Raw genomic sequence first — 24,435 nt, forward strand, 5'->3', positions numbered from 1 at the left:
TAAGGTGTTGAATAAGTAAAGCTCAATAGTTGTATCTAACAATATTGATTACATTATCTTGAAATCAATAAAGATGGCAATTTTTCTTCAAAATAACAATACTTAGGGCACAAATTATAATTTTTTTATATACTATCAATATAAATTTGCAAACTTTTTGAACAAAAAAGCAATTTTACCATCACTGTAATAAATAAAACATGTTTTTGAAAAAAAAAATTATCATACCATATTTTTAAAATTAAATTTTAAGTTTTCTATATTTTGTCTGCCAATTTTACACAAAAAGAATAAGATGATTTTAAACAATTTAAATAATAATACAATCTGCTATAAAATTACACACACAAGTTTTAAAGTTGTAAAACATTGTTACACTATACTGAAAGAAATACGTGGAGCTACCAGCAATTTTTTTTTCTTCAAAAATAGAAGATAAAATCTCTATTTAATATGAACATTACAATTTCGTAACCATACCTTAAGATATACCTACAATCTTAAATCAAGGTTAATTTTGATTGTTCCAGGTAATAATTTCAAGAATTACATAAAACCTGAAAACTACTTTTACTAATTCTTAGCACCCTAATAATGTTAAGGCACATAGCAATATAGAATTTTTCTCACCTATTTCATCACATTTGTTAATACTTTGTTTTAACAGATTAAGCCATTATTAAGAAGAAAATTTTTTATAACAGGTAAACAAAATTCTGTGATCTAATTCACCAGCAGTAGGAAAAGGATCACCACAATTCAGAGAATCTGAGTAATCTCCAGCTTTCTCAAGATACATGGAAAAACAACTGAAATATTGGAGACATTATCTGTCCAAACACAGTCATTCAAAAATTGTAGTACACTATTTTTCGAACCAGCCCCATGACACAAGTGGTAGCGTCTCGACCTTTCATCCACAGGTCTCGAGTTCAAATCCTGGTCAGGCATAACGTTTTCACACACTATAAAAATTATTTCATCTTCAGAAGAAATATCTAATGGTGGTCCCAGAGGTTAAAAAAAAAACTATTTTTTGAAGTACATTTCTCACACTCACATGTTACGTCATAAAAATAGCAGTGGCCATAGTAAAAGATGTTCTGTTACATTTTAACAATATTGTCAAATGACAGATTTTTCAGACAGCCAGAAAATATCTTCACTGTAAATTAATAATTCATTAAACTAGCATGATATTCAATCTACACAGCACAGTATGGTCTTCACTGCAATAAGATGACTTTGAGTAAACAGTTATGACAAGGTTACATGGAGCCTTGTATTATAGTGTAAAGAATTAGTAGAGTAGTTTTAAAGTCTTTTATGTAGTGCTTGACATTATTATCAGGAATAAACATAAAACTTACCTTGACTAAGAACCACAGACATATCTTGAGGATAAATACGCAAATCATGGCATTTCTGTACAACCCTTATGTGGCTGTGACTGGCACAATAATGAAATGCCCAAGAAAAAGGTAACTAAAATCCTATATTACATTAGACAATTGGGTCATGAAAAATTTGTTACTATGCAAAATATAAATCTGTAAAAGAAAAACATTTTTTCAGGGGAAATATTTAAAGTTACAAAAAATATTATATACCAAATTAATAGAATTAAACAATATAAATAAAAATATTTTCCATTACTACAAATAAGCGATTACTTTCTTGACAGATGATCAATTAACATAATTCACACTACCCAGCTTTGTTGTACATGAACTAAATTTATCCTTCATAATAGGTTTTAACCCTTAATAAGGAAAAAAAAGGATCGGTCAAGTAACATTTCAATAAATGTAAACGAGCCAAAAAGCTCGTTAATAGAGAATAAATGCATTCCACAAATTGAGGAAGGAAACAGGAATAATACAATGTTGAAGTTACTGTAGTGCAATCCTTTCCTTACACTTGTTAAGTCTGAGATAGTTGAAGGTATAGAATTAAGATAAACATTAAAATTTACATGAAAATTAAAAAAAAAATCATTATTAATTTCACAACGTACAAAAGTACTTTCAAGAAGTGGCAATGTGTGACTATAAAATCAAAAACTTATATACACCACAATATACAGTACCTTCTCGAGAAGATTTGCTATTTGATAGGAAACATTCGTCATGTTATATATTTTTGTAGAAACAAGAACACAACTTAAACAAACTATAAAACAAAGAAAATTGTACTATCACCGGCGATGTCAACAAGCATTAAATACACGGCCTCACAAATAAATAGATGTCGCCGCATGCAAAAGCACAAACTGTTGAAACAGGTTACTGCAATAGTTTAAAGAATTGTAAGAGCACATGTTACCCAAATGTAAGCTCGAATAAAAATAAAATTAATATATTTTCGATAAGAAAAATGCATAAAACCTAAAAAAAAAAATTATTTTTTATATTTTAATTATTTAGTTTTTGTTCTGATATTGTGCCATGTATTTAACGTTAATATCACTTTAAAATTAAATCTTTAATTGTGTCATTTGCTTTTCCAGAATAAGATGTATGATATAAGATTACTGTAAAGTTGCGTTTTATATTTCCTATGCTGAATGTCAGTTGGCTTGTCGGATTTTGAAGTTTTCACGTTACAGGAGGTGAAGTTGAAAATTGCCATGTGGTTTTTGTTGATATTTAGAGGATCCGTGGAATGAAGCATCTCTTCAAGATCCATTATGAGTGAGGTTAAATCTAGTCCCGGTAAATTAAAAATTCATAAAAAAGGAATAGTTTATCTTTCTACTATACCACCTTTTATGAATGTTTCTCAAGTAACAGAAATTATGTCTCAGTTCGGTAAAGTTGGACGTGTGTTCTTGCAACCAGCTACTTTGAGATCAGGTAAATTTAACTGTGATGTCAGTAAGTCGTACTCTACCAGTTCAAACTATTTTTTAATCTTCACAAACCTTTAGAGGTTAGGCATTTTATGGGTTCATTAGCCGTCACGTTCACTTTGTATGGCACGTTCTACAAGATTTTCTTTAAAATTTTTTCCCTCATGTCACCCTTTCATATACTCCCTACTTATCTCTGAAACAAACTGCTATTGATGGTGCTAATATTGTTTTAATGTAAGTTATTTATTATTTTCTGTGATTTTATTCAGGATATTAAATTTTTTGAGTGGATGTTAACCTATCTTGTTCTAGATTAATTTCGATTATATGTACACTTGTGTTTTTTAATTAAGTCATGTATTTTATTAAATTTTGTTATTTATTTATTTTAATCAATTTTAAGGAAATTTTACTTTTTTTTATTACAAATGCTCAAATTTTGATACAAGGTCATTAATTCCATTGTCGTCAATAGATCTTTCCAACTGACATATCTTAATAATTTAAAAAATAATCACAATTCACTACAAGCCACCAATTTATAATACTATTTTCCTTGTTACAAATGACATATCTAGATGTAAGGTATATATATTTGATACAGATTGCCACCAAGACAAAGTCATAACAGTTGTTATCATGAGCATTGCCACAGCCAGTGTCATTACAATGGAGATAAGTAACTGGATAGTCAGACGCTTTGTATATCAATTCAATATTATTATTGGCTATAAAATCTTGCATAACATTTTCTACTGTTACTTAAAACATTGTAACCTACATCAGCAAAGTGAGCATTAAAGTCACCTACAATAAGCATTCTCCGTGATACGTTGAAAAGATTGGCATTCAGCTCATTATTCACCATGTATGCACAATATATGGTGAGATGTAGGCTCACCAATTAACTATTAGTTTTGTGAATTGTGGTGACTGTTTAGATGCTAATCTATTCTATGAAGAGAGGTTAGGGTTAAGATTAAAATTTTGAGGGCAGAGGAGTAAACCATAAATTAAACCTAATCGTTATCAGAGACGGCCCCCTTTGCTAGGTAATTATCCATCATATACATGACTAATAGCCTGGAACATGTGATGCAGTCTATCACTCTCTCTCTTTCTCTCTCTGTAGTGACTATATTTCTGTTTAAACATAAATTCGGTCAAGTATCCTACAAGATTGTGTTAAGTATTGCCATACTGTGATAATTTATCCCTAACCTTTCTCCTTAAAAGTCTAACCTTAACCTTAACATCTCTCCACAGAACGAATTAACATTTGAACAAACCTTAATAATTCAAAAACTGATTAATAATGTAACAAGAACTTAATCAAAATTTTTATTAATTTAAATTTTAAAAAAGTAATATTAATATTTGCTTACATGTAATTTGGTATTAACTGTACTGTTATACTGATGGGGATTTCATCGTAATTACTCTAATTTATACTTGTTTAATCTGCCTTTTAATGTTGTGTATAGTATATCTACCTAGCACAGTAAATGAATTATTTTGGAGAAGATAAGGAGCAATGATTTTTTTGTATAGTCAAGTTGTTAGAAATTATCACAAAAATCAGTTGAATGAAACAACCAAACCAAAACAGTTGCTCACTTGTCAACTTCATCAGGAAATTTACAAACACTAAGTGTTAAAGATAATCCTCAAAGTGGTAGACCATTGATATCAATGATAGACTTGAACCAACTATAGTTATGGTTAGCTTACACCAGATACACATTGATTCATTTACAATATTGTTGTAGAAAGTACTTTATCTGTAGGATCAGTTTATAAAATACTCTTAAAAAATCATTTTTGCCTAAATAAAGAGTATAATTACATTTAGAGCTCGGTGAAGACTGTGAGCAGAACTTTTTATCTTTATCCATAAAAACTAAAACCCCTTTACTTTTTGAACAAAAGTAAAAACATCTTTTTAACATACAATATGTTCCAAGTAAGTATTTCATTCTGTATTTTTGTATTTCTCTTTAAACCAAAAGAACTAGATTTTGCCTTCCTTCATGCATCTTTAGTTTAATTGTGTCAGTTATATTCTCAATTAATTTCCTTCCACCAAACAAGTAAAACAAGACAAATGAATTATAAAATAATGACAATAGTAATAATAATAGTAAATGACAATAATAAAACAAATGAATAAGAATAATAATCACAACCGCAATAATGATAACAGCGAATAATAATAAACAGTGATTACATACAAAACAGAATTTAAAATAATCATCAGAATTAATTCACAGGTAGACAAATAATGAAAACCAGAATTCAGTCCCATTGACAAAAGACAAGTCTTAACACTTTTAACCACTAGTCTTGTATTAACAACAATAGTACAATAGATAAGACAAGTATAAAGTTTTCTAACTTCAAATACCTTTGCTGTTCACAAATAAAATTACCCTAACAATTTAGGAATGAAATTTAGTACTTTATCTCTTTCACTTACAGATTAACAGTAATTCATCAAACCATTTCTTGTTTTCATTACTCTCCATACTGGAGTTTCTTGTGACATCACCTTAGTTGCGTTGAACGTGTACGCCTAGAAATTTGCTTCTTCACTGACTTCCTTGCAGAATACTCTTGCTGACTGACATCATAATGGCTCGTTTAGACTTATTTCGTAGAACTCATCTGAACTGGTCTTCCCTGGAGTATTTATACGCCTATCCTCTTTACCTGCCAGATTAGACCCACCTCAAAGCATCAGAATGATCGACTGTCCTCACATTTTCCCATGAAATTCCAAACCTTCGTCTGGGTACTCTTCTCATGGAACAACATTTGTTTAGGTGTGTCAGTGGGCAGTATTACAAAAGACGATTGTTAAACAGACCTGTTTCTTTTAGTCCCTTTCTGGATTCCTCCCATTTTATTTTCTGCTACTTTCTTCTTAATTCATTATTCAGGTCCATTGTACCAGTTTTGTATATATATATTTTTTTCTGGTTACTTATGCTTGGGGCTGGACATGCTTTAATATGAGCACAGGACCTAAGGAGAATTGGGGGGGGATTTATTCCCTACACTTTCTCTACCAAATTTGTGCAGATGATTGTGGATTCTCTGGGACATGCCTGTTCGATTTGCACCATAGTCCCCATGATGTTACCTGGGGTAAGCAAATTGAATTCACTCCAGCATGCTTCCCTGTGTTAGAGGAGTTGATCACACATGAACAATTTGTTCTGCAGTACCTCTCCTCTATAGTGGTGGTCATATTCCTCAGAGGATCTCAACACCTACTTTAAACTACCATGACTAGTAAGGACCTGGGTCTACTTGTACTCTCCTTGTTTACAATCCAGTTAACTCTGGAGCTTGGGATCAGTCATAGGTCCATCTGCCCTGTATTGACCAATTCCATACAATATATCTGTCTAATCTTTCTTGTCATGTTTTAAACTATCCAGCTTGCTGCCCCTTTACCGGAATAAGTTCTTTATCTCACTTCCACAATAAATATCCATCCACTGTGGTAGCTCCTCACTGGTACAGCCATCTATTTCTCAAAGGCATGCAAGTTTGTGAATCAGTTTACTTACAGAACCTGACACTCACCTGTGGCACGATATCCAAATTGACTTTGTGCATTTTTAGGTGTACCATACCCTACTGCACCTCACATAATGCTTATCCACAACTCAGGATGTGCGCTGTTGCTTGCTCCCAGTTCATAGATTTTTGTTTAAAATAAAAACATCTTTGGTAAAAACTGCCTAATTTTTTATTTACAAAAATTTACTTCTCTTTAATATTATGTTTTGAAAACTTATCGTTATACTTTCAGTTGTTTTTATGACCATCTTCAGCATTCGTTTCTAAAGTTAGCTGCTAAAACAATAAGAGTTATGATGTGAGTTTTCTTAAATATTACATAAGTAAATTTGGTTCCATTTATTATCACAAAATTAATATTTTTAAATTTTCTTTATTCCAAAAGAAATGAGAGTAAATTTTTTATTTATTTATTGTGCTCAAAGGTCTACCATTGACAAAATTTAAGTTCCACTGTTTGAGATAATGCTGCTAATTTAAAATGAGTTTGTAAGATTTTTGAAATGAAGTAGTTTTTAGACAGTTAAAAGATAAAGGAAATGGAAAATCAAGAAAAAATTATTAAAGATTTTTTTACTACAATACAACAAAACAAATCCAGTTAGATGCACAATATAAAACTTGTCAAAATGACTTCATTGAAAATGAATAAATGTATTTGTTTACTGAGAGAGATATTGCATCCAGACCATTTATATACACAAATTGCAAACTATTTGTATTTCTATTAAATAATTTTTTTGTGTTTATGTTAAATTAACTGTTTTATTTACCCTGTTAGCACTTAATTAATAAAATAAGATATTGTAAAATGTAACCTTACAATAATAAAGAAAATATTATTTTGCAGGTGTAAAGAAAAAGAAAACTAGGAGCACACACTTTACTGAAGGGTGGGTGGAATTTTTGAGCAAACGTGTTGCAAAAGAAGTGGCCAGAACTCTGAATAATACCCAGATTAGTTCCCAAAAAAAAAGCAGATATTTTGATCACATGTGGAACATTAAATATTTATCTCAGTAAGTTTGACTGAACTGAACATAACTTTAGTTATGTGAACTACAATTAGCTGTCTTTTTAGCTATTGATTTTATGATCAGTCCTTGTCAAGGATATGTTTTATTTTATAAATTTTTATAATTTTCTTTTTTTTTAAATTCCATTTATAGTTTATCACCAGAATATGTTTATTTGTTAAAAAGTTTTGATATATAAATCTTATATTATTTTTACTCATCTTGTAGTACTTTATCAACTGTATTATTTCATTCTCTTATAGTCTTATTCCAGATACTTTAAGAATCATTTTTGCCCATGACCACCATCCTTAAGCGAGAGGAATGAGGAGCCCTATAATCTTGTTATCTCTAAAAATGGAATTAACTTAAGAGTGATCTCTTTAAAAAAAAAAGAAAAATGTTTTGATTGATCCAGAATTTGTACAAGGCGCACATCCCTTTTTAATTGAGTTGTTTTATGAAACTTAATATTTACTTATGTAAACTATGATGCTGCAAAAGTATGATCAACATCTGGAAAATGGTACCATTAACATGAAGAGATTTAATTTGAAGTATTTATTTTTTTTTTTACTATTTTGTTAAAAAATGTGAATACCAAAAACATATACAAAATGTTTGTGCTTCATCATCAATAAACATACCAGAATTTTATCAGAATCATATGAACTGTTTTCAGAGATTTAATTTTGAAGTTTCTTTTAACATTTTCAGTACCACCGTTTATAAAAGGCTATCCACATACATAAAAGTTACAGGTTCCTGGACAATCTTTTTCCATTTTATTAATATGTTTATCAGTATCTGCTTTAAAATTGATAACCTAGTTGCAATTTCAGTTTTGTTGGAACTTGGAAGTTGATAAAATATCCTCACTATTTGCATCTTACTTTATGACAAATTACAATAATAATTATTACTGAACCATTGGTGTCGCATTAAGTTTCATTTTAACCATCTATGATACTCATAAAAATGAAACATGATCGCAAATGGGTCCAGCATGGTTGTTTATGTATGGCATTTACATAAATCTTACTAGGTAAGGAGATTGAAATTTTTTTCACCATATTTGTAGATACCATTAGCAGAATTAGTTAATTTCAATACTTCCACTACCAGTTCAATATAACACTTATTTCTCATAATCACAAGCTATATTTGTAGTTTACTTTCTTCTGAAAAGCTGTATTTTAGCTACAAAGTTTCTCCTTGGTATATCTCCAGTATATAAAGATTCTGAAGAAGCTTTTAGTCATGAAGAGCAACAAATATTGTCTTATGTGGCCTGCTTACTAAGGAGTTGTGTCTGCTCCATGATAACACATTTTCATTTTGCTCAAAACATGGCAGAATAGCTGCAACAGTTTTGATGGGAGGTATTTGACCATCCTTCAAACAGTCCAAATCTTTTCATCTTTTCCTTCAAATTACAGGAATTTTTAAGCAGAAAACTCTTGCAGATTAATGACAATCTTTACCAAACTGTCATTGACTGGTTTAAGGAACAGAAAGCAGAGTTCTTCCTTGAGGGAACATAAGGCATATCTCCCAATCTCAGGAATACTAGGATGACACTGGGTATTGTGTTAAAAGGATAGTTTTAAACATATTTTCATTGTGAATACAAATAGTAACTGAAATCAATACCCTCATTGAATTAATTAAGAAATACCACTAGTAAAAGTGTTGATGATTGTTAATGCCAATACCTATCATCATAAGTAAGCATTAGTTGTAGTAGATTATAGTGAATATAAATAGAAGTGAATGCAAGTCCATTTTGTTCACAACATAATGATATTATTCACAACGTATGCAAATTGGGTTATACGTAATAATAACAATAATTTGAGTGTGGTTGGTTAATTATTTATAAAAGAGAATAAAAAAAAAATTATAATTATATGGTGAAAAACCAGTAACATGTAATACATTTTAGCTTGAAATTCATTGTAAACACTCTTTTTTGACTTTTTTTTTATCTCTATGATTGCTACTTGACTTATGAAAGTATTATTGTTATCTTTGTCCTGTGTGACTTAAAGCAACGTTCTCTTTTGCAATACCTGTTATAATAAAAATGGTTAATTTCTATTGGTTTGAAAAATTATAGTTAAAAGCATAATATTACATTAGAAAATTTATTTTCCAGTTTAAGCATTCAGGAAGTACAGGGCTGTAATCACTTTAATTTCTAGAGCTAGATCATTTTATTTAATATGTGATAGTATATTTAATTGAGAGTTGTTTCTGATTTAATTTTTATATAGAGGAGACTTCTTTTTTCTTAATTGTAAGCTACATGATGAAAAACTGTGTATGTATAAATGTGTTGTTTCTTATAATAATTATAGTAAAACAAACTTGGCTGCATCTAACAAGTTTCACCACTATTTTGCCCAAAATTTTCACTTATCAAAATGTTATTCATAAGTTTTTTATAAAAACAGTATTGCTGATTCCATAGATATGAATAGAATTCCCATTTCTCAATGTAATCCCATAATGCTATTACTTAAATCTGATGTAATAACACTATTATACAAAAATTTTAGTATCCTTGGGAAGTCTGCAGTGAAGAGGCAGCCAACTGGGCAAAAGTCACTGAAATGCATTAAACAAACTCATCAAAATTTAAATATGTGTCAAATAAACTAACTAGGTTTGTTTGTTTTTTCTTTTTCTGTTTAGCTTCTGGAGCCACGTAAGGTATTACTTCAGGGGATGAATTAGGATGATATAAATGAATGCAAATGAAATGTAGTCTCAGGTTGACCGTTACTGAAACGTGTGTGGTTAATTGAAACTTAACCACCAAAGAACACCGGTATCCACAATCTAGTATTAGATTTTTTCTAACTTTTTTAATAACATGATTAAAATGCATTAATTTTCCTAATTTTGTTTACTTACATTATTATTATCCAAAAATTCTATATTAACTAAAAATAGTATTCCAACTCTGCATTTTTCTTTATTCCCACCTGACAAAAGATATTTTAACCAAAAAAGAAGTCTTTTGAAACATAAGAAAACAATAAACAGTAAAATTAAGAAAGATTAACTATTCTGAGAAAGTTAACAAGATAAAATTTATAACAAATCACAATTTTAAGAAAATTTTTTGATTTTTTTTTTTTTCAGTTTTAAATGGATTCATTTAAGTGAAAGATTAGAATATGAACGGGCAGTCTATAAACAAAGAATGAGAACAGAAATTGCACAAGCAAAAAGAGAAGCAAACCATTTCTCTCGAAGTGTTGAACTTAGTGAAAAACAAACGAAGAAACTTAAACATCAGAAACAAATGGATTTCAATTCTAATTCTGCTGTAATGCAATATAAACAACGCAAGACAAATGATGAAATTCAAAGAACTAATGAAACAAAGGATGAAGATAGAATTGAGTTTCTTAAAGGGCTATTTCGTAATAGTATTAGTTGATTATTGAAGTATAATTTTTAAAATTTTGTTGTTTTAACTGAATTGAAGTCCTTCAAAATAATAAGACTGTATCTAAATGTATATATAAACAGAGAAAAAACTAGTTTTTTTTTTTTATCTTATTTTTATAACTTTTTTTAAAGTATAAATTATATTTATATATCAATAAACATTAGGTTTAATAAAAGTTAAAAATTACTATCGTAATTTTTTATGTAAGCTTTAAATGATGTATAATTTAAGTACTAAAAATCATAATTTATTGTTTTTAATTGTGTTGAATTGAAGATTGGATTGAAGATTATTTCCATCTTTCAGGCATCGTAAACAAGCAAAATTTTCAATATTTTAGCAATCTGGAAACCCGTAATAGCTTCACTAAAGACCTCTTCACAGCTCGAAAGTGACCATATAGTACACTTTGTCCATTTTGGGCACTGTGAGCCCTTTTTTTTTAAGAGGTTGCCATGACACTTACTTTTACTTTCGACTGGTACTATATCATGTTGGAAAACTTTCTCTGGGCCCAATTTATAGAATTTGATGAAGATGAATCAGAGGTTTCAACAGGGCAGGGCCACAGCTCACACCATTCGTTGCTCTCATACAATTTTGTAAGAAATGTTTCTAGTCATCTGAAAAGCCCCTGCAATTGTTTTCTGGATTATTCAAAAGGTGAGTTTACAAACATTGGCCTCAAACCCTTGGAACAACTTAAGGACATATTATGAGAAGTTGCCATCATTATTCCTCAATGTATGCTGGAAAGAATGATGCAAAACTTCCTGGAAAAGCTTCGAATGAGTGTCGCTCGTGATAGCAGCCATTTGAATGTCTTTAATTTTTAAACAGTAAACAAAACTTCACTATATGTGCTTTTCAAAAATAAAAGGTTTTTCATATCTTTTACAATTTTTATTTTATTAACATGTAAAATGTGGGACTTCATTCTGATGCAACCTGTATTTTACAGAGAATGAATACTCACTGCAGCAGCAAAAAACATTTTATGCGTAATTCCATTGTTTTAACCATATAGTATTTTAATTACAACACAATTTTTAATATAGAATTTTTAGAAATACAGATGCTTTTATGATATTTTTTCAAAGTTTCAGTGAATATTTTTTTGAAAAGCAACAGGATAATGTCAATAAAATTTTTAGAAAGTCCCACCCTCTTCAATGTACAGTCCTCTCTTAATATCTTCCTATCCCATCTGATTGTTTCAAAACTTTATACACTTAATCTCTCTGTACACAAGTTGCCAGCCAGATTTCATGAAGTAGGGATTAAACCATTCTTGAGATATAAAGTCAGATAGTACCCAGTGGAAACATACTTCGATTAATGTAGACTTTTGTAACTTACATTTTATTATTTTTAGATTTGAAGATTGATTCTGTAGTCTTTCAAGCCATCTGTTGGTTCATAGCCTCATGCATGATACGCCTCCATTTTCCTCTATCCTACATAATTTCCTCTGTTGTCCGCACCTGCCAGAGGTCCTAACCAATGCCATCTCTCCATCTCATTTTGGGTCTCCCTAATGGTCTTGTATCCATCATCTGGCCATTCAGTACTGCTTTCACCACCTCCTGTTCACTCCATCATTGTAGAACATGTCCCAGCCAGCTCAATCACCCACTTTTTATCACAGATCACACCTGCCTCCTGATATACTTACCTCAGTTCCCTGTTGTTCCTATTTCTACCATCCTCTTTGACTGGACCATATATTTTCCTCAGTACTCTGTTTTCGAAGGACTGAAGTCATGACTCCTTTCTTTTTGTTGACCCCATATGTGTGTACCAATCTAATGATTGTTTTGTACACTCAAATTTTAGTCGTTTTTGAACAGTATGTGGGATTTAAGGGTCCCATTCAACCCTTTCCAGCACCTACAAGATGTCTTAATTCTGGTAGTTATTTCCTCCTCCATATTATTGTTGTTGGTAACTATAGCCCAAGGTATTTAAATTTGCATACTTTCTTGAAGTCCATGTTGTTTACTTCCAGTTCCTGTTTATTATTTTCCTATCTTGATAACACCGTATATTGCATTTTTATGAGTAAATCTCACCTTGCTCACTCCTTCCACGATCATCTTTACTTCTCCCTTGTTTGCTCCAATTGGAGCAGTATCATCAGCAAAAGCTAACATCCTTATTTTCTTTTCAGTTGTTATTTCAGTATTCATCTTTGTTTGGGTCACCTTGTTCAGGACAAGGATGAGGACGGCTGGGGTCATGATATCTTCGTGTTTAACCCCAGTACCTGTTGAAACTTTCAGCTGTGCAACCATGGATTCTAACTTCACACTCTGTCCTCTCAATGCACATCTTTGTGAGCCTTACCAACTTATCTGGCACACCTGCTTCCTCCATTACCCTCCAGATTGCTTTCCTTGATATGCAGTCATACCCCTTTGAGAAATTACAAATAGCAAATGGGTTTAACATTGAATTCCCAGCATCTTCTTATCTGCTGTAATATCTGGTCCACAGTGGATCCCTTCCTAAAACCAGCCTTGTGCTCTCCCCTATTTCCTCTTCTATAAATGGATTGATTGTCCTTCCCTGGGGCCCTTCCATTCATTGTCTGATTAAAGCTTTCATCACCTCGACTATTTTGAGTTCTTTCACTTGTATCTGGACCAAGTCTTCTGTCACTTCTTTAAAGTCACATTTCCTTCAGTAGATATATTTTACAAGTTTAATGAGGTTTCTTCCATACTTGCAAATTTTCCTTTGTTAATTATAATCTTATTATGTCTTGTGTTTTACCATTCCTACTTTAGGTATAAATATCTTTCAGGAAAAATGCACAGTCTTGTTGAAATCTCTTTCCTTATTTTTGTTATTGCCCTCTTTTGCTTTAGCAATTTGTTCTTTCAGAAAGTTGTGCGTTTGTTTACAAATGATGCTCTTTACTTCTTTGTTGACTTCCACATATCCCATTCTGGAGACTATTGCAGTTTTCAATCTGCTTTTGCTTCACTACCCTCTGTACCTCCTCATTAAACCTATTCTTATTTCCCTTCCTTTCTGTCTTTAGTGCCTTTTCTCCTGCCTCCAATATAGCTTTTGTTTTTCCCCATATCCGCTTCACATCTCTCACACCCTTCATTGCTCTCCAGTTCACTAAATCTGTTTCTAATTTTTACTTTGTATTGTGCAATTTTATTTGGATCTGGTATGAGGCTCATATCTATTGTATATTGATTAGGTGCTTTCCTATTATTGCACTTAGCCATTTTCTGCTTCTGTTTAACTACGATGTAGTAGTGGTCACAGTCTATTTCTGCTCTTCTCAATGCCTTGACATCGGTCACTAGTGCTTTGATGTCTGCTGTCCACCAGTACATGATCAGTTTGGTTCTTTTTCTTCCCATCTGGAAAACTTCATGATTGTCTTTGGATGTTCTTATGAAAAAAAAAGTACTCATTATCCTTAGATGTTTTGCAACAGCAAACAATGCCAGTCTCAGTCCATTTTCATCTGTCTCCTTGTGTAGGCTACGGGCTACGTCTTCCCATGAATGGTTTCCATGTTCTTTCATTTCCAACTTTTGCATTAGCATCTCAAATCAGTAATTTTAAATCATATTTAGGGATTTTTATCACAGTTATGTTTAAGGTATTAAAAAACACTTTATTTCTTCATCAGGGCACAGTAACTAATAATAATTGATATGTTCCTGAATCTCCCTCGTAACCAACTGAATGTAACAGATTCTCTTGCTTATTGCTTCAAAGCTGATCAAGCTATTAACAGCAATTACTAATTGCCACTCTCATACCATACTTGTGTACTCCATTTTTTGGCCCACTATACACAACGGAGAAGTCTGACAGTATACAGTGCCTCATCTGGCCATTGTATTGCTTGGAGAGCCACCATTTTCAATATTAGCCTATATCTGTTCAGTTCCATTTGTAGTATTTTTGCAGTACCAGAAGAATACAACGTTCTAATATCCAGGTTCTAAATCTCTTGTTAGTTTTACATAATATTTTTTAATAGCCATTTGTGATATCCAATTCTGAGGCTTATTGTGCGCAGTTCTAATCAATCATACTTTTTACAATTTAGGGGCATTCATCCTAAAATCAATCCCCAACCAGTTATCTGGTTTTAGCCTACTTTATCTGTGCTGAACTCACAGAAAAAGTGTTTTTTGTCCTGCACTGCAGAGAAATACCAGCACAACTCTTGAACCTTGAATTCCACACCACTGGGACAGGTATTATAGTGCTTCCATTACTTTGTAGAGTAGGTGTCTACATGGTGTTGGCCATTTGCAGGACACTTTCAGATTTGGGAAATTGAAGATATTGATAGATAAAAACCCTGAAAAAGAGGACTTTTTACCATCTGAAATACTCTGTCTGGTAGATACTCTAACAATCAAGAAAGTAAAATTAATACACTTGTATAATCAAATAGTATACAAAAGTCCCTAATTATAATTTCTTAAATTATTTTAAATATAAATAATACTAATATAGTAAATCTTTATTAATTCAAGGAAAAACAAAAAAACGTTTATTTTGATGTTAATTAATAAGTGTCATTTTGTATGTATATAATTGAAAAGTAGAATACTTAAATAATAGAAAACAAATGTATGTATTAGATATACTGTATTTATATGTATGAAATATATTTTGCTTTTTTGCTAATGCATCCTTGTTGCAAAGTTTGTTTTTGTTCAAATTAGACTTTGTTTAACTTAAAACTTGATTATGCCAAAAAGAGATAAATCTTTTTCATCTAGTCAACTGTAATATTCTTTTGAGAGCCAAACATCTTATACTTTCAGTTATTGGTGGCTAAAGAACTATCTTTTGTGAGGCAATCCTTGTTATTGCTGGTGTTAAGCCTATTGATATCCATGCCATTGAGTGACAATTATGATATAATTCCAAAAGTAGGCCCACTCACCTCTGGGCACATTGTGAGAAATGGAGGACCAAGTTTACCATTCATAGCAAATCAGGTGGAATGAATGACTACGATGGTCATTCATCATGATAACCATGATTATTGATTGTGATGAAATGAATTCTGAATGTTGTTACACGCAAGGTATTTTCCCGGATGTGAAAGGTTTACAAGTTGTTAAGTGAGTTACCCAATTGTACACAGTTTTCTTTTAGGAATAAGTTTGGCAGATTTGCTTGATTAGCTCAGGTCCGAAGTATAGAGTTGATGCAAATGCATACCCTGTTCTGTATGTTTGCCCAAAGTATGAAGCTGAACATCCTAAAGTAGTAGGGAAAATGAAAGAATTAATTCTGATTTAAATTTTCAAGTTTATTGGAAAACCCAAAGGGAATGGAATGTGTAGTTGTTGGCTTTCTTAGGTTTCTGGCCCTGCAGAGAATGGCTGAAGGGATTTGATTTTTTTTTGGGGGGGGGCAAAAAATGCTTGCCCCCTTTCCCCAGAAAAAAAGGAATAACAGGTAACAAATACTACATGATAAAAAAAAACTAAGCAAACAGCTAAAATAACATTAAAACACTTTAAAAAACTACAATATTTAAAAACAAAAACCAAAACTTACAACTAATAACAAAAACAAAATACCACAAAAAAACTTACAACTAAAATTACAGTCTGAATAATAAAAAGAGAAGTAAATTTAAAACGAAACAAAGAATATAAACAAAAAATAAAATAAAATTCAACAAAGTCCTAGAGTAGTGTATGGGCCCATCTTAGATAACAGAACAGAGTAGCAACCCAGGTGGGGCTAGGGGTTCTCTTGGGCACCTAATTCACCAAGATAGGCGTTTTGGAATCGAACCCCAGTTAGTTTAGCAACTCATTTTCAGGATAGAGGTAAACTGTGTTAGAACTCTGTGATGGAGTTGTTGTATGAGAGGACGAGTTGTCTCATTCTCAAAAGTGGACCAGATGAGATTTTAGTGTTTGTTTCTCATTAAAATTTCATAATTAAATTTCTTTATTGTCTTTGACAAATCAAGGAATGGATGTGGTTATTTGTAGAACAAAATTGTCATTCTTGCGATTAACACTTGAGCTGTATGAGAACAGAAATTTAGATGTTCTAGAAGATTCAAATGAATTAATATATTTGATAATGCAATCTAGTTTAAAATTTATTTATGAAAATGATTATTTTATGTTCTACAATGTTAAAGTTAAGCTCGGAGATCACGCTTTCACAAAGTGGCTAATTTGTTAGGAGGGCTACAAATTAGAGTAGATAAGTGAAAATTTGGAAGAAGCCTATAACAAAGGTGATAATAATGTTGAATTGACACACTGATGTAAATGTCTGCTGAGGCATTCGCATCAGTGGCATCCTGATGGAGGCCGAACTGTTGACTATGATATGTAATCAGATTAAAAGGGTCTCTAAGGTGACCTCCAGTAAAGCACATCAGAGCTAGCAATGAAGAGGGTAGTGTGGCGACAGGGATCGTCACAAGGCGGGTGTTTTCCCTATGGGAGTCAGGGTGTCTCAGTGAATTTTGAAGCCTGCTAGGGGTTCACAACTTAAGTCTGAGGATGTATAGCTGGCATTGTCAGTGGTTTGTGTTTACTTCTGCTCCAGTTAACCTGAATGTAGCTATAACGTCTGAGTGCCAGGTGTTTCTTGTGGGCACTTGCTGTCGAGTTTCATGTCCAATTCCTCCTTTGAAGCCTAGTGTCCCATGTAATAACTGCTTAGTGATCAAATTAAGAACAAGAGACTCACCCTAATGAGCAATATATATAAATTTAAATTACAATTTTTCAATATATTTGATAGACCAGAGTATTCGATATTACCAATCAGACTTATTGGCATCCTAATGATTGTTAACTGTAGAAACAAGTTGGTGTGTAATTTTTATTGGTCTATTGAATGTGTGCAAAGTTCAATAGACATCTGACATATCTGTTGTAAAATATATTGTATTTTTATTATCAAAAACCAACTTGAATAACCCAAGTACAGAGTTAAAAAGTAAACAATGTAAAAGAAATGACACTTCACCTATGTTTTTTATTCCAAAAGCACTTTCGCAGGATCCCACATCCCGCGAAAGTGGGATAAGATATATTTATATAAAATTACATATCAAATATAATTTTTTTTTACATAAAGATTAAACCTGGCTGGTCAGGTTACATAGTAAAATTTTCTATTTTATTTAATTTTTTAATTATGACATATTTATATGTACATTGTTACTTTCTTTAATTGACTTCATATGTTTTTGTATATATAATTGTAATTTTAATCTTTTAATATAAAAAAAAAAATTATGTTTGATATGTTATTTTTGGTGAGGTTCGGTGGGAAGAGGAAGGCGACTTTTGGTCAGGTGATTTTAGAGTAATTAATTCAGCGTCAAATAATGGGCAGGCAGGAGTAGGTTTCGTGATGAACAAGAAGATAGGGAGGAGAGTGGAGTATTTCAAGACGCATAGCGATAGAATCATTGTAATAAGGATAAAATCAAAACCTAAACCGACAACGATTGTTAACGTCTATATGCCTACAAGCGCCCACGATGATGATGAGGTAGAGTGTGTATACGAAGAGATTGATGAAGCAATTAAACACGTAAAAGGAGATGAAAATTTAATAATAGTTGGAGATTGGAATGCAAGCATTGGAAAAGGCAAGGAAGGAAATATAGTGGGTGAATACGGGCTGGGCAAAAGGAATGAAAGAGGGGACCGACTTATAGAGTTTTGCACGAAGTATAATTTAGTAATTGCCAACACCCAATTTAAAAATCATAATAGAAGAATATACACTTGGAAAAAGCCAGGCGATATTGCAAGGTATCAGATAGATTATATCATGGTTAAGCAAAGATTTAGAAATCAACTCGTTGACTGCAAAACTTACCCTGGAGCTGACATTGATAGTGACCATAATTTGGTGATAATGAAATGTAGATTGGGGTTTAAAAACCTTAAGAAAAGGTGTCAGATGAATCGGTGGAATTTAGAGAAGCTTGAAGAGGAGGTAAAGAAGATTTTTGAGGAGGACATCACAAGAGGTCTGAGTAAAAAAGATAAGGTAGAAAATGTAGAAGAAGAATGGGAAAATGTAAAATAGGCAATTCTTAAATCAGCAGAAGCAAACTTAGGCAGAATAAAAACTGGTAGAAAACCTTGGGTTTCAGACGATATATTGCAGCTGATGGATGAACGTAGAAAATATAAGAATGCTAGTGATGAAGAAAGTAAAAGGAACTATCGGCAATTAAGAAATGCTATAAACAGGAAGTGCAAACTGGCGTAAGAAGACTGGATTAAAGAAAAGTGTTCAGAAGTGGAAAGAGAAATGAACATTGGTAAAATAGACGGAGCATACAGGAAAGTTAAGGAAAATTTTGAGGAAGCGATTGATAGATTATACAAGCTGGTGTGTAATATTTATGAAAAAGGGGAATTTCCGTCAGACTTCAAAAAAAGTGTTATAGTAATGATACCAAAGAAAGCAGGGGCAGATAAATGTGAAGAATACAGAACAATTAGTTTAACTAATCGTGCATCAAAAATCTTAACTAGAATTCTGTTCAGAAGAATTGAGAGGAGATTGGAAGAAGTGTTAGAAGAAAACCAATTTGGTTTCAGGAAAAGTATAGGGACAAGGGAAGCAATTTTAGGCCTCAGATTAATAGTAGAAGGAAGATTAAAGAAAAACAAACCAACATACTTGGCGTTTATAGACCTAGAAAAGGCATTCGATAACGTAGACTGGAATAAAATGTTCAGCATTTTAAAAAAATTAGGGTTCAAATACAGAGATAGAAGAACAATTGCTAACATGTACAGGAACCAAACAGCAACAGTAACAATTGAAGAACATAAGAAAGAAGCCGCAATAAGAAAGGGAGTCCGACAAGGATGTTCCCTATCTCCGTTACTTTTTAATCTTTACATGGAACTAGCAGTTAATGATGTTAAAGAACATTTTAGATTCGGAGCAACAGTACTAGGTGAAAAGATAAAGATGCTACGATTTGCTGATGATATAGTAATTCTAGCAGAGAGTACAAAGGATTTAGATGAAACAATGAACGGCATAGATGAAGTCCTACACAAGAACTATCGCATGAAAATAAACAAGAACAAAACAAAAGTAATGAAATGTAGTAGAAATAACAAAGATGGACCACTGAATGTGAAAATAGGAGGAGAAAAGATTATGGAGGTAGAAGAATTTTGTTATTTGGGAAGTAGAATTACTAAAGATGGACGAAGCAGGAGCGATATAAAATGCCGAATAGCACAAGCTAAACGAGCCTTCAGTAAGAAATATAATTTGTTTTCATCAAAAATTAATTTAAATGTCAGGAAAAGATTTTGAAAGTGTATGTTTGGAGTGTCGCTTTATATAGAAGTGAAACTTGGACGATCGGAGTATCTGAGAAGAAAAGATTAGAAGCTTTTGAAATGTGGTGCTATAGGAGAATGTTAAAAATCAGATGGGTGGATAAAGTGACAAATGAAGAGGTATTGTGGCAAATAGATGAAGAAAGAAGCATTTGGAAAAATATAGTTAAAAGAAGAGACAGACTTATAGGCCACATACTAAGGCATCCTGGAATAGTCGCTTTAATATTGGAAGGACAAGTAGAAGGAAAAAATTGTATAGGCAGGCCACGTTTGGAATATGTAAAACAAATTGTTAGGGATGTAGGATGTAGAGGGTATACCGAAATGAAACGACTAGCACTAGATAGGGAATCTTGGAGAGCTGCATCAAACTAGTCAAATGACTGAAGACAAAAAAAAAATGTTATTTTAAATAAATATATACAATTGAAATCAGGATCCTGCAAAAGTGCTTTGGAATAAAAAATAAGGTAAGGTCATATAATTTATTTTGTAATTCTGTACTTGGTTGTTCAAGTTGGTTTTTTATTATAAAAATACAATATATTTGAACATAGGAATATGGGTCTTGACTTTAGAAAAATCATTCTAAAATATATATTGCATTTATTGTTTATTTATATTTTATTTCTCAATTTTATAATTAATAATAACAGTTTAGAAAACTGAGACTCACCATCTCGAATATTGATGGCTAGGAGGTGTCAGGACATTATTCATAATATTCTACGGCATATTAACAGCGTCAGCATTGCTCAATGCTTTTTTTATTGCCAGTGGTAGAAACAACCTAGTGGTGCTCTCCAGTAAGTCATCTTATTGTAGTTTTTCAATAGTCCTGCATTAAGTATGGCATGATCTGGTACCAATGTATACAGTCACATGAGTGCATCAGGTGAATTGCAAAGGCCTGGCCTCCTCCCTGAGGAAGGCAAACACATTACAATATGTTCGTTGCACTCAGCTTAGTATTGCTAACGAACGAGCACTACAAAAAATAAGGAGTTATGATTTGCATTTGCTGTTCCTGAAAGGACCATGAGCCATGCGCTCCGGCCATTGTATGCTGAAGATTTCAGGGAAGGTTCACTTATGTAGGATTCAAACAACCTTATTAGTGGTGAAAATACAAGCCACCATGCCTGATGAGATGACGGCTTGTCACCACCCGGCTTACCACAAATGCCCAATGAGGAGGTGAAAGCTGACAAGTGAAACAACTTACTTAGATGGCTTGGCTAGAGGCCAATCCTAGTTGGGTTAAAGATAAACTAGATTTATCACAAAATTATGTATAATGTTGGACATGCTTATAGAGGAGAATAATAGTTAAAAGTTTATTAATTTATTTAGTTAATAGAAGAATTTCCTGAAGCAATAAATGACAAATAATTAAGTTATATGAGGATTATGAAGGCAAACAAAATTGTAGTTGTGAATACTGAATCATAATTTAGTAATACTTAAGGGAAGAGAAGTAAAACAAAAAGTATAATAGGTTTGTGTGTGTGTGTCCATGCATACAGATCATCATTTTAAATTGTACAAATTGCAATATTCTCACACTCTCTCAATTTTTTTGATTTAAAAAATATTACAATATGTCAAGTTTTTCAGAAATTTTATAATGCACAAAGTTTTAGTAAAAATATCAACATTATTATTATTAGTTTCGATATATTTTAACTTTATTAACCTTTTAGAGATAATGCCCTTAATAAAATGAAATTTTATCTAAAGAAACTTTAGATTCACATTTTAAATCCAGTAAAATCCTTTGAATGTAGACAACTTCCATTGCGTAGGCTATATATTCTGACTGCGAGATACTTCACACATGAATACCAAGAGGTAGGATTACCACATTGATATAAAATAAATCCATTCATGCTTTTTCTATCTGCGATGAGTCTACCACAATGATATAAGATAAATCCACTCTTTCTTTCTTTCTTCTTCTGTTTAGCCTCAAGGAATTACTGTACAGGTACATCCTTCATAGGATGATATGTATGGGTGTAAATGAAGTGTAGTCGTACAGTCTCAGTTCGACCATTCCTGAGGTGTGTGGTTAATTGAAATTCAATCTCCAAAGAACACCGGTATCCACGATCTAGTATTCAAATCCATGTAAAATAACTGTCTTTACTAGGATTTGAACGCTGGAACTCTCGACTTCCAAATCAGTTGATTTGGGAAGACGCATTATCAGTAGACCAACCTGGCGGGTTATGCCTTTTCTATCTGTGGGCAGTCTACTCACTGTCCAGTCAGCTGTTTTTATCCACCTACCTAGTCATCATCTGAATATGTGATAAGTCTGATATCTTGTCCTCAATGAAATGTCAAACACAAATTTTTGGTGTCATTCAAGTAGCACAAGTAGCTTTTCATAACTGTTTAGTTGACTTATCCAAATATCTACTCAAAACTGGTGTACTAATGCTATATTTGGTCTGCTTACACTCAATACATCAGTAAAACAACCAATTCTCTACAGGGAAGATTTTTGTGTACTGGCTATGTAACATCTGCTTGAAAATTATATTCCATAGGTGTGCTAGATGTTTTGTAATTTTCCATATCAAAGTTGCTTATTACCTTTTGTATAAACTCTTCTTGAGATATGGTAATACATTCCTTTTCAGTTGTAATTTCTGTCCCAAAAAATTCTTTATAATCCCAAAATCTTTGGCTTGGAATTCATACTTTAAGAACTTTATTATTTTTATTGCACTCACACTGAACACCAGCAATTATGATGCCATCAACACATACAAGTAAATATGTATTTATGTATTTTTACATTGTACAAGGAATAATTAAATGATCTTTAACCATCTGACTAATCCGTATTTTGATACGGCTTCATTGAATCCTTCATTCCATTTTCTGGGTGCAGAACATAGTCCATATAAAGTTTAATTTAGCTTTAAGGCACTACTTAGGTAACACATTCCTTCGGGTAATTTGATGTGTACTTCCATATCTAGTTTTCCATTTGCTGATGGAATATCTGGTTGTCTAAAATCCCAACCTTTTTGTAATGCAACGGACAACAGTATTCTTATTGCAGGAAGTTGTGCGAAAGGAGCACATTAATCAGAAGACATTTATTCTTGAAATGCTTCAGCTACTAAGCAAGCCTTTTTAATAACATCAGATTTAACTTTAAAAATACATTGTGAATTTATTGGCTTGGTATCTTTTGGTAAACTTGCTGACTGCTAGGTTTCGTGCTTTTCAAGTGCGTCGATCTCTTTTTGTATGATTTCTTCCAAGGTAAGCCATGAAAATTTCTGGTAAGCCAAAGTTAATATATAGGACTACATTTATTTTCAAGCCTAAGAAGGACTTTAAAGATCCAGGGACATTATAAAAGTCTTTTACCATAAGTTTCATATTATTTACACTGTGTTGTGGGTGTATGCATCTTCTTGAGATAGTACCAAAAGGAAAGTTGAGTTGACACCTTCTCAAAAGGAATTTATGTCTGGCAGTGGATGTTTTGCTAATTATTTTATGTTACATGACGTAATAAGAAAGATATATTGTGTTGGGAAAGGGAGTAGTGGTGAATATGAGTGACTTAGAAAAGGCACTCAACATTATTAAGCAAGATGCCATTAATTTAAGCAGTGCTTAGAGGGCATGGGTTTCCCAATGGTTTTGTTGGTGCACTTGGGTCACAAATATAATTTTTTTACTGTTTACTGGCAATATAATAAAGCTAAATTATTATGTTATGAAGTTGTACATGAAACCTAAAAGATTGGGTTTTGTGACACCAATTTTTTGTGCTTTACAATAATTTTATCAAAATTTAGAAGAGTTGCAGTTCTGAGATCTATTTTAATAAATTTTTAAGATCAAAAACCATACGAAACCATTAAATTTATACCTTAATTTAAATTCCAAGGATTTCAGCACGGCTCTATTTTATTTTTGGAGCAGAAATCATGCAAACGTTTTTGCAAGCTATAACTCAAAATTTAAACATTTCCATATCAGTGTTTATCTGAACTTTTATCTTTATTTTAGAGATATTTTAAGTATTGTAGATTTGGTCACTGGGCAAAGTTCTGTCAATATGCTTCACTCTGTGCGCATTGTGGTGACGAGGATAGATTAACTTTTATCTTTATCTTA

The 24,435-nt window shown here is 32.0% G+C and overlaps 2 protein-coding genes across 2 annotated transcripts in view; one reads left to right on the forward strand and one right to left on the reverse strand.

Moving 5' to 3' along the window:
* Positions 1 to 2,226, reverse strand: part of Cand1 (Cullin-associated and neddylation-dissociated 1) — a 118,280-nt gene extending 116,054 nt beyond the window's left edge. The window contains exon 1 of the mRNA XM_075365910.1: positions 2,090 to 2,226. Coding sequence (XP_075222025.1) covers positions 2,090 to 2,131 — 42 coding nt within the window. The 5' untranslated portion in view covers positions 2,132 to 2,226. The remainder of the gene's footprint in view (positions 1 to 2,089) is intronic.
* A 330-nt stretch (positions 2,227 to 2,556) lies between these two features.
* Positions 2,557 to 15,599, forward strand: LOC142324859 (uncharacterized). Its single transcript, XM_075365924.1, has 3 exons — positions 2,557 to 2,855; positions 7,293 to 7,461; positions 10,609 to 15,599. The coding sequence occupies exons 1-3, from the start codon at positions 2,690 to 2,692 to the stop codon at positions 10,907 to 10,909; spliced, it is 636 nt and encodes a 211-aa protein (XP_075222039.1). The 5' UTR covers positions 2,557 to 2,689; the 3' UTR covers positions 10,910 to 15,599.
* The last annotated feature ends 8,836 nt before the right edge of the window (positions 15,600 to 24,435 follow it).

The sequence above is a fragment of the Lycorma delicatula genome, chromosome 1 (genome assembly GCF_047948215.1).
Source record: "Lycorma delicatula isolate Av1 chromosome 1, ASM4794821v1, whole genome shotgun sequence".
Classification (NCBI taxonomy): Eukaryota; Metazoa; Arthropoda; class Insecta; order Hemiptera; family Fulgoridae; genus Lycorma; species Lycorma delicatula.